The following is a 15722-nucleotide window of genomic DNA, read 5'->3' on the forward strand; positions in this document are numbered from 1 at the left end:
TTTCCTTGACCTTCCTCTCTGCCCTCACCCCATAATGAAAATAAAAGTATATTTGATGATTATGGAAAAGAAGATTATTTATAGACCTGTGAATTCTACTTAACATGGGTGATAGTATCTCTGTACTAATTTCACATTAGCACTTGAAGTTTGATTCATCTCTGTTGTAGGAAGTCAACAGCATTTGTCAGAGTGGCAGAATACAGGTTTTAAGTTGTGCATTTTCTTTCACAGGTGTTTAAAATCTTTTCTGTGTGTATTAGGAGAGACTGAGAGTGCCTTAGACATTGACTTTTGCCAGCTGACATGTACTGTTGAATTACTTCTTTCAGTCAGAAGTTTCATAGGTTTTGTAGAATAGTTTATTTCCTTTCAGACAGAAATATGTCGGCTTCATTGTTTTATTCTCATAAGGAAGTGCTTGAAAGTCCAGCATTTGCATCATGTCATATATATATACACTATGTAACCAGTTTCCTGGTTCTTACTCACAAACTGAGCTATTTAGGAACAGGAAAACCCATTTCTAATTGCAGTCTGAAGTATCTGATCTGTTGTTCCTGCATCACCTTTACAGAGAAACGAGGAAGTTTTGTAAACTGAAGTTTGAACACAATTTTTTAATCAATTTCAGTTATTTCCTGAAGAAGTGTTGTGTTGCTTTTAGATAAGGTCACTTATTTCTCTTCTAAATTTGCTGAACTGTCTTTTCCACTTCTCCTCAGCAAAAAAAGCTCCTTTGAAAGCTGCCTGGCAGAGAAGGACCTGGGAGTACTGGTTGATAGGCAGCTGAATACGAGCCAGCAGTGTGCTCAGGTGGCCAAGAAGGCCAACAGCATCCTGGCTTGTATAAGAAGCAGTGTGGCCAGCAGGTCTAGGGAGGTGATTGTCCCCCTGTACTCGGCTCTGGTGAGGCCGCACCTCGAGTACTGTGTTCAGTTTTGGGCCCCTCGCTACAAGAAGGACATGGAGGTGCTCAAGCGAGTCCAGAGAAGGGCGACCAAGCTGGTGAGGGGTCTGGAGAACAAGTCTTACGAGGAGCGGCTGAGGGAGCTGGGCTTGTTCAGCCTGGAGAAGAGGAGGCTCAGGGGCGACCTTATCGCTCTCTATAGGTACCTTAAAGGAGGCTGTAAAGAGGTGGGGGTTGGTCTATTCTCCCACGTGCCTGGTGACAGGACGAGGGGGAATGGGCTAAAGTTGCGCCAGGGGAGGTTTAGGTTGGATGTTAGGAAGAACTTCTTTACTGGAAGGGTTGTTAGGCACTGGAACGGACTGCCAAGGGAGGTGGTGGAGTCACCATCCCTGGAGGTCTTTAAAAGACGTTTAGATGTAGAGCTTAGTGATATGGTTTAGTGTAGGACTTGTTAGTGTTAGGGCAGAGGTTGGACTAGATGATCTTGGAGGTCTCTTCCAACCTAGATGATTCTGTGATTCTGTGAAATACTTCCAGCATCTATTCAGAAAAGCAGAGGTGAAAGTCTACAGTCTGCAGTACTTAGCAGTCTTGAAGATCAGGTCACTTTTTCACCTTGTTTTAATGTAAGTGATGGTAAAATTGAGTACTCTCAAAGAACACAAAATAAAATATAATTTATTCCTAGAAATTATTTCTGGTTATGCTAATCTCGTGTATTTATTTGTATGTAGAGCAGGGCCAAACTCTGAAACAGATGCCTGAAGCTGTTTTTTTAAACTATTTATATATACTAGGAAATTCTAATGAAAACAGATGTTTGTGAATAAATGAGTCCTTTTGTTTATTTACAAATTTTACAGAAAAAATCTGTTTAATCCATTCTTAAAACATTGAGGCTGAAAAATGGAGAGGTTGGGACGAAAGGATTTGCTGGGCCCTTTGTCTGAAATGTATCTAGACATGGTCGTCTGTTCAGGGGGCTGCTTAGCATTTAGGAGGAAAGCTATTCTTTAGTTCAGGTATGAAAATATGTGATACTTTATAGCAATTATTTGGCTGATTGCTGAAAGTGCGTTGGAATGAGGGGGCATTGGCTAGTTGTGGCCTTCGCTAATGGGAACATTTTAGAATGTGGATGAGTAATTAAAGTATAGAATGCAGAAAATTAGGCCAAAATTGAATAGAAACGAATAAGTATGCGTTCTGTTGTACAGATGTTGGAAACAGATTATTTTGGATACCTCTTTCCATCTACATCTCATTTGGTTACCATGTAAAAATCAGTCATACGCCATGTAGATTGTTTCTCTTCCCATTGCCTTTTCTGTTTTTATGTTGTGATGCATCTATATAGGTAGTAATTTAGCAAAATACCCTGTCTGCCAGGTGTGGGAACTAGCTGATTGTATTGTAATACTAGATCATTACTTAGTTCATATGCAACCTAGCCTAGCACATGGAAAGCATTATAAATCTATTTACAGTGTGGCTGGTCTGATGATAACATTGTATTAAATTCCCAGGTGAGGCAATTTAAGCAATTGCTTTGCCATGTGTAGGCCGTGGAAATTAACTTCTCATATGCTTTAGTAATAGACGAACTTCATTGTTATGCTCAGATTAGTAGTGTAGCAGAATTCTTACAGTCTGGTTACATGTACCCTGCTTCACATGTAGAATCATACAGGGGGGTGGTACTGCAGATCACAGATCTTAATTAGTTTAAGCTGAGTTAATTCATTTCAATTCTAATTTAGCTGTGCTTGCCCATGAACACATTCAGTTCTATTGGGAAATGTTAAGGCTTGGGTCAAGTAGACAGATTGTTTAAAGCCAAATTGCCAGACAGAACTGAGCAAGTGTATCTGTTTGAACAGGGCTTTAAGAAAATCACCCAATCAGTATGCAAAAATCCTGTTCATAAACCGAGAGAGATCTGCCTGGAATCAGAAATTCTTCCTTGTCAGAAGGTCCAGATACTGTAGTACATTTAAAACAGCCCCTGAAACTTTCTCTGTCTTGAAGTTTTGTAGAAAGTAGCTTAACCCTTTTGTGTAGCGGTGTGTTTGCGTGCATGCTGCATTTGAATGGAAACGTGTACAACGAAGTAAAAACTCTTGGGTGCTTAGACTTTTTGTGCATGTATACACAAGAAAAATACAAAATACAAGAAAAACTTATCTGTGTGACAGACCTTTACAGACGAAAAACTGCACATAGAAGCTCTTAAACTTATACTGAGCTGCCCAGAAATGCCTTGGATTACAAACTCTGTAAAGCTTCTGTCTTTTCTAGAAACATACATATAAAGTACCAGTAGACAGTGCTAACTGACAACGAAGACTAAAAATGTTGACAATTTCTTGATTTGCCTGGTTAGCTTATGTATAGAAGTCATTAACTATTTATAAAATGCATTATGAATTGGGTTCCTTCAAACTGTAGCAGTGTGTGTGACATTTCCAGCTCAAACTATCATTCTTGCATTTGGCTAAAGTATATATTTATAAACAGCTGATGGTTATGAACTAAAAAAAAAAAAAATCTAAAACTCGTTTTATTGCTGAGTTCGGATGAACCATTTCATTTTCACTACTTTTGTTAGCCACGCTTGAATGTGTTGGCACTTTAATAAAAATAAGAATAGTAATTGAAGATATGAATGTATTGATATTTTGGACAAATCCTGGAAGAACAAATGAACACTTTAGTTCGAAGGCCTTTCCTTTTATATTATTGATTCATTTGGTAGTGGAACTGTGATCAAAAGTAGTATCAAATTATTTATTGATTATGGCAGAGTTACACCTAATTGTAGTCAAAGGGTTATTTCTTTTAATAAAATTGCTGGTTTTCATATCATGACAGATTATTACAATGAAAGAACAATGATACAAATATATTTATTAAGTTCAGAGGTGATGATGTAAAGGATTATAAAGAGCCTTTAAAAACTGCATTGCTGTTAACATTTATTTCTTTCCCATGAAGAATATTCTTCCATTCTTTCATGCAGTCTCCTGTGAATGTGAATATCAGCCAGTTAAATCTTTCAAATAAAGGATATGTAACCAAGGCCCATCTAAGTTTCCACAAATTATTAGGCAACTTGTTCACTGGAGAACAAGCTCATGAAGCATCATGGTCCCCACCTCAGCGTAATAATTACAAATACATTTAACACTGACAGAATCAATGGGGCTGGGTCGTTTTGTGCAAGTGGAAGACACTGTACAGTTGAGGTATTGGACCTCAAGTGGGGAGATTGAATCTTAATCAGAAAAGAAGTCTAGATATTTATTGGTATATATTTGTAATTTCCTTCCTTGTTTGATGTGTATCAAATAAAAATAGGAAAATAATGTAATTGAGCAATCTATGCCAATTTGTTGGCTTTTTGGTGAAAAAAGAGAAAAACAAAACCTATCTCCATATGATATTCTTGCATACTGTGGAGTGTTTTAGTCCCCCATAGTGATGAAATGAATAATTTAAATAGGCAGCTCTGATACCACAGCCTGTTTGAAGGTTCTCATTTCCTTTAATGCTGTAGAGTACTTTTAGCTTGGTTAGTATGAAACTGTGACAGCTGAGATCTCCAAAAGATTCGGCACAACTCAGCTCTTGTAGTAGGACCATGGTATGCTTTGTCCTTGCTAGCTTTAGCATATAGTCTAGATCTGAGCACTAGCAACTGAATCACAAATTGGTAAGCATTGCAATGACAATGGTATAATAAAGGGTGAACTGCACAAGATAAAATGTTGCTTTGCACTGGTCATCTCAGAGCTTACTCAATTGCTAGTTTTCTCGTGGAAGGTGAACAGGGAGTGAATTTCTCTATGCTCAGTATGATTTCTAAAGAATTATTTCCTGTGTTACGGTCTCAAGAATATTTTTTGGCCCAATTCTCTGATTAGGGAAGGTTTGAGGAGGGAGTTTTTTATACTGAGTTCCTACTGGTAGTGACTACATGGTGGAGTGGGAGGGAAGCTCCCATCAGTTAAAACAAGGGCTTCTTCCTCTGATGGAGGAAGCTGGTCATAGCCACACTCAACTATACAAAATGCATAATTTTAGGCAATATGTTAAAAATCCTTTCTCTCTTTTAATGGTTAATGTGGGAGTGTTAACTAACTTATACTGTTAACACTGAGTGTGTTACTTGGCCAACTAAGAAATTGAAAGCTGAACTAATATTCTTATTATGGACTTCCCTGTTGTTTCAGTGAATGTTGTGCTACCTTGGTAATCTTCAGTCATTTGCTTTCAGTTGTTTGCCACTTGATCTAGTTAAGAGTCAATATAGTGATCAGCTCATGAGAAAATCCGGTGCTCATCAGCTGTGAATAATGCCTATTAGTTGTAATAGTCTAATGAATGACTGTCTCAGGTTTGTGGTGTTTCCATGAACTGCTGTAAACTAGAGTTCGCTAGTACTGTGGTTTTCTCTTTTCTTTTGGTATTTGATTTCTGGTCCTTTCTCTGGAGGCCTTCATAGCCTTAGCAACAAAGGAAAAACTTGTTAATTTTCTACATATGTAAATTCAACTAATTTGGTCAAATGCCCATTGTTCATTCTTATTTTTCTTATTTTTTTCGTTTTTTTTTGGTAAGGAGAAAGGTCAGTCTTCCTTTCCTATTTAATAGCATCACTGCAGTGTTACTCTGAGTTGTGTGTCCAACTAATAAGTGTTCTTCAGAATAACGCATTTTGTTCCTACACATGCATTTCTTCAGCACTTCTGGTATTAGTTTATATTGCCACTCAAGGTTACCTGATTATTAGAACCGATCACACGTGAGTTGGCTTGAGTTTTTCTTAAGCTTCTTTCATTGATGAAATATTGAGGATGTGACTCTTAGAAATACTAAGGTTTTGCCATGCTGATTTATCAAAATACAGCAGTTGAAGAACTTTTTAATAACTTTTACTTGCAGATTTTTAATTTATTTTTTTTATCAAATAGGTATCCATTAGGGGGCTCTCGAGGTTTAAGATGATCAGCCTTGATGCCAATGGCTTTGGAGCTTTACTTCCTAACCCTTTTTTCTTTTTGTTTTACAGAAAAGGTCACGGATCGCCTACAGTGATGAGGTGCGGAATGAGCTCCTAGGGGATGACGGGAATTCCTCAGAGAACCAGGTAGGATGATAATCAAGAAGCCCTAGTGGGTGGCTGGAGGGTGAAGGAGGTCACTGGCACACTGGGCTTCTCAAGCTGCTCCTTAACAGCATTAGCAACAACTCATGTGGAAGTGATACTGTTTAATGCAAAGCTGGGGTCTTAATCAACTTCAAAATGTTTCTTGGAGATCTTACATTTAACCCTTTAACTTGTGATCACTGTCTGCTATCTTAAAAAAAAATCTTTTCTTCTCTTTTCTTTATTATTTAGTACTTAAGAAATAACTTGAAACGCGCTGTTTGCCGACAAAGCCAAGGTCTTCACCTCAAACACATGTAAAAGGAATAAAAAAGTACATAATGCTGCTTTGATAATAATGCAGTATAATTAAATCAACACTGGCAGGCAAAACAAATGAAAGTGCACTCTCAGAATTAGGCTGTACCCCACTCAGTTTCCTTGTGTGATTCGTTCCCTAAACAGATTTTCTCTCCTTGTACCAAAAACACAAGTTGTACTAATGAAAGCATGCTTTCATAATGTATGTCGTACTAGAATGCAGAGTGCTATCCAAATCTTTTAATGAAGGAAAGCTTGATAATTCTGAGGCTTTTTAAAAATCTTGTACCCATATTGTTGTTCTGGACACTGCAGTGAGGATCCTAGTAGACTGCTGAAAATTCTAAAGGGAACATTATATTCAGGGGACTTTTACCCACATGGTAGTATTTCTTTTGGTGCTGAAACTTCTTTGACAATCTCTTTGTAAAAGCTGAATTTTTCTTTTTCTCTTTAGAAAGTCAGTTCAGCTGTAAATCCAAGTTGTAGATTTTGAGTTTAGAAGTTTGCTGAAAGTTTTCTTAAATATCAGATTTTCCCTTTTGAAGATGTAGAATTTAAATTATTCTGGTACTGCAAGTGAAGCTTGTTTAAATGTTTACTTGATAAATGCAATATTAAGTAAGGGAACAGAATCACATGATAAAATTTTTAGTGTCTTCTACCCTCAGTATAAGCTCACTATGGGTAGAAAAAAGTAAGTCTTGGAGGCTTATCCCAATAAAATTAATTTTAACGCACAGACCCCATTAAGCACTAATATTATACAGTATTTTAAACGTGCTGTGTAAATTTTAATCTCTGATAGACTGTAATACATATTTAAGTGGAATTATGCACAGTGTACAGTTTATGTGTAGACTTCAGTGTATAGCAGCTGTAATATCAATGTGTAGTGTTAAAAGTAAAAGATATTAATCTTCAAATTTAGATATTATAGCAGGGGAGGGTGTCCAAAATTCGAATAAAAGGAAGAGGTTTTTTAATCCCTAAGTAGTGATTTTGCAGAAAGGATGATTTCAGGGAGAAGAATTTCCCAGGCTGTGTGTCGTGGAAGTAAACTCAGTCCTGTAAAAGTGTTAAGATTCTTGTTTTATTTCTTTTAAGATGCTGCTATTTTTATATTTCAAGAAAAAATATGTGAATTCAGACATAAAAGAACAATTGTGATAAGAAGCTTTACTTATAACAAAATATCTTATATTTGGGATGAAAAAAAATATTTTATTTTCACTTTTTAAGGAATGGTTAAATAACTGGTTCACTTACACTCTTTGCAAGTTGCGATCTCTTTTCAAAACCTTATGGAAGACACATGGTCACATTAAGGAACCAAACGATACTTCCATGCATTTGTCAACGTGATTTTTTTTTTCTTTCTTAAATGGCACAACATTTCGGGGAGGGAGGTAAGGGAAGGGTTTTTTGGTCTTTTCAGTAAACAAAGTCCTTTTTTATAACCCAACTTGAAATTATAGCCATAATCTTTGGAAGTTCTGAATTTCTTTGTTTTCTTTCTTGAAGTATGCTACAAAATACCAGCATACAGGAGACACCCATCTTTCTTTTAAAAACTTAAAGGCCAATATTTCAAAAAAAAAAAAAAAATTGTGGTTGATTACTGGAATAACACAATCTTTTTCTTATGAGATATCATGATTCATATTTGTATTTATCTTCTATGCTTTTAGTTACGTCAACAAGCAGTTAGTGTGCAAGCTTCAGTCTTTTGTTGAGCATATCAGGATGTGCAGCTCTATCCAAATGAAGTGCAAGGTTTGGGTATATACCATACAATCAAGGTGTTAACATATTTGACTCAGTAAGTCCAAATCTACTCCACATTTGCTCCTACACATTATTATATTAATACAAAACTTGGACTAGGTGAAGAAAGTATGATCAAGTGTAGTTTGTAGGCACACAAAATGTTTGAAGATGTTTCAAATTCTTGAATATCTGGTTAGAGTTGGACACTACCCAAGGGAACTAAAGTTATGAGAAGTACATTTAAGGTATGGTCTTAGTCATCATGATGAATGTTTGCATAATGTTTTTGGTGTAGGGAGGAGACAAAAGAAACCTAATGTATATTGGCTAGTGTGAATACATCAAGTTTCTAGGAATAAATGGGGCACTGCTGGAAAAATAAACAACTTGAATCTTTTCTTTATTCAACTTCTGGTTTTTTTAGTTGAGTTTCAAAGGTGGAGTTACAGAAAAACACAGCCAAGTTAAAAGCTGTACTGAACAGGGTAGAATATATAGTTATGAGTTTTCAGTTGTTCTACCAGGAGGAAAGATTTAAGTACAAGAACAGAGTGAAGAATTACCAAATGATGATTGGCCTTTCCTCTTCTTTTTTTGTTCCCCTAGATGTCTTCCATGGGTAGCTGTCATCATGTGTAGATGACATCTTAGAATATGGTTGCCTTATCATAGTTATATCAATAGATAACTAATTTTATTAGATAAAGCATACAGAAACTTCTTGTAAGTGGTTGTAAAACTCATACAATTTTGTTAATCAAAACTTCTTTTGAAGTAAATGCATCTTTGTTTAATAAGCGATATAAACCTCTTAATGCTTTTAATGTTTAATGAAGTCATTGCTTAGTGTACATTAATTTCCTCTGAAATATATCTGGTGAATGTGGTCAGGTGAGGCACGTGCAGAGTTGCAGAATCAGGAGACATCCCTTCTCCTATCAAAAAAAAAAAAAAAAAACAGCTCGAAAAACCCATGTGCATTGGCTTGTTCCTTATTTTCTAGAAGTGGTCTTAAATGGGTTCTGTTACTTTGCTGGCCAGAATGACAAATAAGACTTCAATGATTATCAGATCCCATGAAAGTTGTTGAGCTTTTCAGTGCAGTGATACGCTACTTAAAGTTGTGGCTTCACTTCAATAATCACAGAGCTGGTTTTATGTGGTGATTTCTACATGTTTTAGAAAGTATACGTTGGGTTAAATCAGAAATCCCTTTCTACCAAAATAGTGTCAGGTACCCTGTTACCAACTTTCTTGAAATGTTTTACTGTTCCTTTCTCTTCCACAACTATGTTAATTAATATGGTTAAGTAAATTTGCGTTAGGTTAAATTGTGTGTCCATATGCACATACACTGCATATGTGATTTGTGGTGAACAAATATTTTGTGGCTACTTAATTTCTGACTACAAAGTTCTGATAATATTAGATTTGGGCTTGCTGTGCATAAAGTGTGTCAAACTTCAGCTACAGACCAGGGGGTGAAGTTGGTCAATTTAATTCCCCAAGATCTAAAGAAGGTCGGTATCATTTCATATAGCCCTGGCAGAGCAGATCATTACCAGACACAAATCTGTTCGTTACATGCCGAGGGTTTATAGCAAAATAAATAGACTGTCATCATAAGTTCAGAAAATTGTGTGTTCGACCCACGATAATGTGTAAAGGGCGTTTAATAGAGTTCAGCATTTATTCGTTATCTATATGCGGACAGAGACGGCAGTAGCGTTATCAGCTTTTTAAAAAAAAATTCGGTAGTTTTCTGCATCACGTGGTGTGCCTCACAGACACACGGGCGCACACACGCACATACACACACATACACACAATCTCGCTCGCTCTCTGCGGCGCAGTTTTGATTTTAGTCACAGCAGAAGGCTTAGCCACAAGAGATTCCACTGGTTCAAACCAGCGTAAACCAGATTTTTTTTTTAGCCTACAAAGGAACAGATTACCTCTTGTATCGAATTCTGTATTAAAAAAAAAAAAAAATCTTTGTTTCAGAAATATGCTGATTATCATAACCTAAAATGGTGGCTGCACACAGCTTAGTGCTGTTTACAGTTGAGCGGCGAGCATGATAAAAATACCAGAAAATGTTTAAAAATAGAAAAATAAAGTTAACACATTTTCATCAAGCGCATTGTTAAATGGGGGAAAAATACATCTTTTGTTAATTTGAATGAATATCTTTCAGCCAGTGTAAAAAATAAAAAAAAAAAAAAAAGAAAGAAAAAGAAAACCTTCTCCCATTACTTAGCTTAGCTGCAAATCCTATGCAGAGCTTAAATTCAGCCATGCAGCACAAACAAGATAGAACATTTTTGTTTGGGACCTATTGAAAAAACAAATGTGCAGCATTTTCAAACTCACTGATTATAGCAGGGTGGCATGCCCAAATGGACTCTATTGCGGGAGAGTAGTTTTAAACTTTGGCCCTTTAAGTATCATAGCCAACTGAAGAATGGTGGCCTCAGAAAGAAAAGATAGCTATGCGATCAACTCCCAGATCGTCTCTTTCTAAAGAGCCTTAATGTTTGCCTTTTTGGGGAAAAAAGGGGGGGAAGAACTGGAGAAAGAGACCAATTTATGATAGGCCAAGCACTTGAATTTAAGAACCAGTTTGGTGGACAGTGCCGTTTTCTTTATACCAAATTTTAGCAAAGTTCCCTTAGCTGGGTGCTGAAGAGCCGTCTGAGCTCGACTTGGTGCAGTAGTAGCCCTCGCAATTACACGTAGTTAGAGGCTTTTTGTCTGTTTTGGGGTGAGGCGGGTGTTTGGTTCAGGCGAGCCACATGAAACAATAGAAAATCGTGGAAATGCTTTTGTTTCCTCCCGGCTGGCGAGACTTTATAAGTAGTAAACATTCTTAGCTTACACACGTGTTGAAAATTAGGGTTATGGAACTGTAGGTGAAGTATCAGCATAAAATGAGATAATGATGTAGCTGTTGTATTTTCGAATTCAACTGGAATTGGTGAGAGAACTGTAATTTTTTCATAAAGAACCACTCTTGTGCAGGCATTTGTTGTGAGTAATTGTACTTTTTGTTCCAGTACAAATAATTTATCTCTGTAAATGGAGAGGATGTTACAACATAGCTTGATATTCACACTGGTTTTTATTTAGTTTTATAGGAAACCTGTCAGAGCAATATTGTTAGTAGAATTAGACTGCATTGATTTACAAGCATAAATTGATAAACATGAATGTCTGTAGTATATAAGTATATACACATACACTGTGTGTGTATTCATACACTGTATAGTGGTCTAGGATTAAGAGCCTGCAATGGGTCTTTTCTGTGGGAAATCTGTTTCATCTTGTTCCCCGTTCCTTTGTCTATTACTAAATATTCTGTGCAATAAAACATAATACTGAGTCATTTAACTAAGCTGCTTTCTTTAACCTGAAAAAGCATTTCCATTTGAGGTTCAATAATAAAAATAGATGATATAGTCAGATTCAAACTAAGGTATATAAAAAATTGGAGTACTAGTGACATGCTATAAAGATGCAGTCATCTATTAATAAGTTAGATCTGCTAGTAAAATAAGAAATCAGTTGTCACAACTAAAATACACAGAAAACATTCTGAAAACTTGTATATACAAAACCACTTCAGCTGTACAATCTTCGAGGAGAGGAATAGTAAACTTGTTTTTTTCTTTATAATATAGACTTCTATGAAGTCATTCCCCTTTATTTCATGATGGTGTCTTAGATGTGGTTTAAAAGAGAATTTCACACTATTCTCTTTGTTTAATGTGACAGTGTGAGAAAGTGATCTTTATTCGTTCAAAAAACTCTGCATGTAGTCTATGTTTAGGTTCTTTTAATGTGTTTGTCTGTGATTTTTAAATGCTAAACATGTAAACAGATAAATTGTCAATGTTAATTCTGTATCCTGTCACACAACTGATCTTTCTTTCCTGCCATTTCTTTCCTTTTTATCTTTTTTGTGCGTTCATGTTGCAGTTGATAAAATTACGTGAAGAGGTGAGTACTTTCTTGCTTTTTGTTGTCTAGCTTTCCCTTTAAAGCTGAATTTCGAAATCTGAAGTAGATCTTTTTGTTCATTGTTGCAGGGAAATCTACACAAAGCAAAAATATTGATTACATTGCTTTAAAATATTCACTGTTGTGCCTCTTTTTTCCTAATAATTGTATACTTACATAGGAATCTCTAGATCAAACCTTAGAAATTAACATTCTTTGATAGCAGATTTTTTTAAAGGCACTAGAAAAAGAAGGAAAAAAAAAAAGGAAAACCTATTATTTGATCTCTGTTAGAATACCATGATCAAATCAGGTACAGTAATAATCTTGTTTGCATCACAAAAATCTTTGATAGAATAAATACATTTGTACACTGGTATTGAAAGTGAAAGCATTGCTTTGGTTAAAACCTGTGCTGGAACACTCTAAGAATTACACAGTATTTTGTAATGTTTTGTGTGAGGTACTGAAGCAGCTTGTGTATTATAGGGGATATTGTATACCCACTGAAAATACAATACAGGTAGACCTGCGCACACACATCAATATTTATTATTTATTTGTGCATGCTGTAGATCTGTAGGTGTAACACTAGAGATCAGTATTCCAGAACACCTTTCTTCCAGTTATAAAATGACTCATAAATATTTAGAGAGAGAAGTCTGTTTTAATGGTCAGTCCCTCAAATGTTTCAGTACATTTTCTGAAATTAATATCCTCTGTTACTTACTGCTGTAGCAAAGCAGGTATCTGAACTGCTTTTTTAGTATTTCCTGATAGCTGCCAAAGCCAAGGTCTCAGTAAAATCAGGATTACTTATGGGTCAGATTTTTGAAGGATTTCATGTGGGGAGTTTGAACCAGTGAAGTATTTGAATAAATATATTTAGAAGCATGACTGTTTTAACATCACATATTTGTCTGGTATCATCTTTTTGAAACAGTAATGAATTCTGAGCTCTGAAGAAAAGGATTTGTAAGTTTTAGAAATGGGGATGACAAAGAATTGTAAAGTAACCAGATTAAGGGCAATTACAGGGAATTCTTAGAAACAGTAAGATATTTGTGATATAAAGATTCTTTCACCAGTTCCCTGAATGCTTTATTTTTCCTTCTTCTTGTGGAGCTGATATTAATATGTTAAAGCTACAGAGTAAAACAGTGAACAAAAAAATTAAACAAAATAAACATGTAACCACATGAAAGCCCTCCCACCACTGCTGAGTTCCCCTCCCCAATAGTCCCAGTATTTAAACAGATGACAATATTGTTGCAAGGGTTTGTACCGCCTGATTTCCGAGATTACTTTCAGAAGAACAAGATTCATTTGTCCAACCCTTTAACAACACCTGCACGTCTGCTTCTGTGGTTTTGTAAAATAATATACTAGGATCATTTTTGCTTGCAAACAGTGATTATAGTTTTATAAACGTACAGATTCCTAATTTGTAAACTACTGTGAAAATTTAATCAGATATGAAGAACAAAGCTGCTGCTTAACTAGTTTTCTTTTTGAAATAGCTATGCAGGCAAATGAGAAAAATTCAGAATGTTATTGCACAGGGCTTGGACTTGGGAGCTATACTGAACTCAGGCATACATTTAGGAGCTTATAATTACTCTGTCATTTTTTGACATTGCTTCTAGTAATTTTCTTGTTTTATTTTTCCTTGTTAGCCTCAGAAGTTACTTTCTCTCTCTGTATATTGGGAGAGCAGCAGCAAAGCGATCTAAAAAAAATGCATTTATCATTTTATCTAGATCAAAACTGAACAGGTAGAGAAAAATAATTTAGAAAACAATTGTTAGCATTCTGTTCTCTTGTACTTAAGGACCTGCTAAGCATTGGATAGGTTATAATTGCGATGGTGTTTTTACACTGAGTGCAAAATGCACATTCAAGTTTTAAATGAAGGCTAGTGTAGTGACTCAGGCATAATTCTTAACTCATCACATAGTGAAACATCAAGGCATCCCCAATTATAGTTCTCCTAAGGAGGTATGAACAGATCTTAAAAGAAATTGTGGTTTGCCATACTGTTTGTTAATAAAACCTACGCTTCCTCTCATTACCGGGCTCTATTCTGGCACGCATGCCGTACACGGGATTGCACGGAGGCTGTGCCGCTCTGTCTTTTGAGCTCCTGAGATCTCAGTTTGAATCCAGCCCACATGGAATGACAAAATCTCTAGTGATAGCATGCCACTTTGCAAAACTTCCTTATATAACTCCAGATGGAAGCTGTTTCTGAAGCTGCAAGATGCACTGAATCACCTCACTACCCACCTCTCTGGGAGCACGAGATGCTGTGGGAGAAGGAGTTTGGGGAGGGGTGGGGAGCAGCTGAAAGCATCAGCTGCTACTGCAGGGCACTCATTTCCTGACCAGAGGGCTGTGTGCCTCCAAAACCAAACCATGTAAATAACACCATCGTTTGTAATAAAAATTAGGTTTCATTATAGTATGGCTTTGGTGGAAAGGTTCTGAAATCAGGTAAGAAACGGCTCTGAGTTAATGTTAGCACCGAGTTCACAGTGCTTTAGTATTCTAATTGCTCACAGTAGGACTGAACTGAACTGTGGGCTTAAGACTTACTTTTTAGATGAATTGTGGCTTATATGGTATATAAAAATATACAACTACATGCTAATTCTTTTTATTGGGTAGCTCTTTTGCACTGCAATGTGAAATCCGATTATTTTCCCCCTCTTCCATAGCATAGCAGGCTAGCATTTTAATTTTTAGTATACCACTACAGCGCTATGCATCTGTTCTGTAATTATAATATTCTGGTCCTTGTGCCCACTCTCAGTCTCTGCCTTTTTCTCTTTTCTTTTTTTTTCTTTTTTAAATCTCCTGTGTTACTTTTAGGATTGTTATCCTCTAAACTCCTAACCCCCCCCCCCCCCATCACTCCCACTCCTTCTCTTTCTTGAGAGATACTGTGTAATAGTGTTAGGTTTTTGATTTTTTTTCACAAAATTTAGAGTATTTAACACTAATTGTTCTTTAATATTTTTTGGGGGGTGGGGAGGCCATATTTGGAGAAAGACACTGAAGGCTTACATGTGGGTTTTTTTCCTAATGAGCAATGGAGAGGAACCAGCAGATGTTATGAAAAGATGCCTTTAAAAAAAAAAATTAGGTAAAATTAACACTAATTATCTAGATTGACCATGAGTCCTAAGAACATGCACCACTCTAGTTGCTGTCATGATTTCAATTACAGCTTTGTAACTTATGGTTTTAAATTTTATTAAGTGCTCGTGCTGATTTTTTTTTCTTGGTGGCCTGCCCCCCGTGAATGCAAAAAGCTTTTTTGCAATTTACTCTTAACCTATCCACTGTGTATTAGACAAGTCTATTAATTATTATAGACTGTTATTGCAGCTTTCCTGACCTTCACATTGGGTCCTATCTGTGCTGATCTAAATGCATTGTTTTAATGATTTCCAAAAAAAAAAAAAAGAGGGGAAAAAAAAAAAGAAAAAAATTCAAGGCAAGCTTTGATGTGGCTTTAGCTGCCTCGATCGTCTGGCCGCATCTCAGAGATGTGTCACCTATGCCGGG

The 15722-nt window shown here is 36.2% G+C and overlaps 1 protein-coding gene across 6 annotated transcripts in view; it reads left to right on the top strand.

Annotated features, from left to right (window-relative positions):
* VTI1A (vesicle transport through interaction with t-SNAREs 1A) overlaps window positions 1-15722 on the top strand; it is a 267370-nt gene that overhangs the window by 49532 nt on the left and 202116 nt on the right. For 3 of the 6 annotated variants that reach the window (XM_080598012.1, XM_080598010.1, XM_080598013.1), the window contains exons 4-5: window positions 5985-6062; window positions 12132-12152. In XM_080598012.1, coding sequence (XP_080454138.1) covers window positions 5985-6062; window positions 12132-12152 — 99 coding nt within the window. The remainder of the gene's footprint in view (window positions 1-5984; window positions 6063-12131; window positions 12153-15722) is intronic. The other 3 variants (XM_080598014.1, XM_080598011.1, XM_080598015.1) reach the window with 1 other exon arrangement.

Source organism: Anser brachyrhynchus (genome assembly GCF_964034855.1).
Source record: "Anser brachyrhynchus genome assembly, chromosome: 6".
NCBI lineage: Eukaryota > Metazoa > Chordata > Aves > Anseriformes > Anatidae > Anser > Anser brachyrhynchus.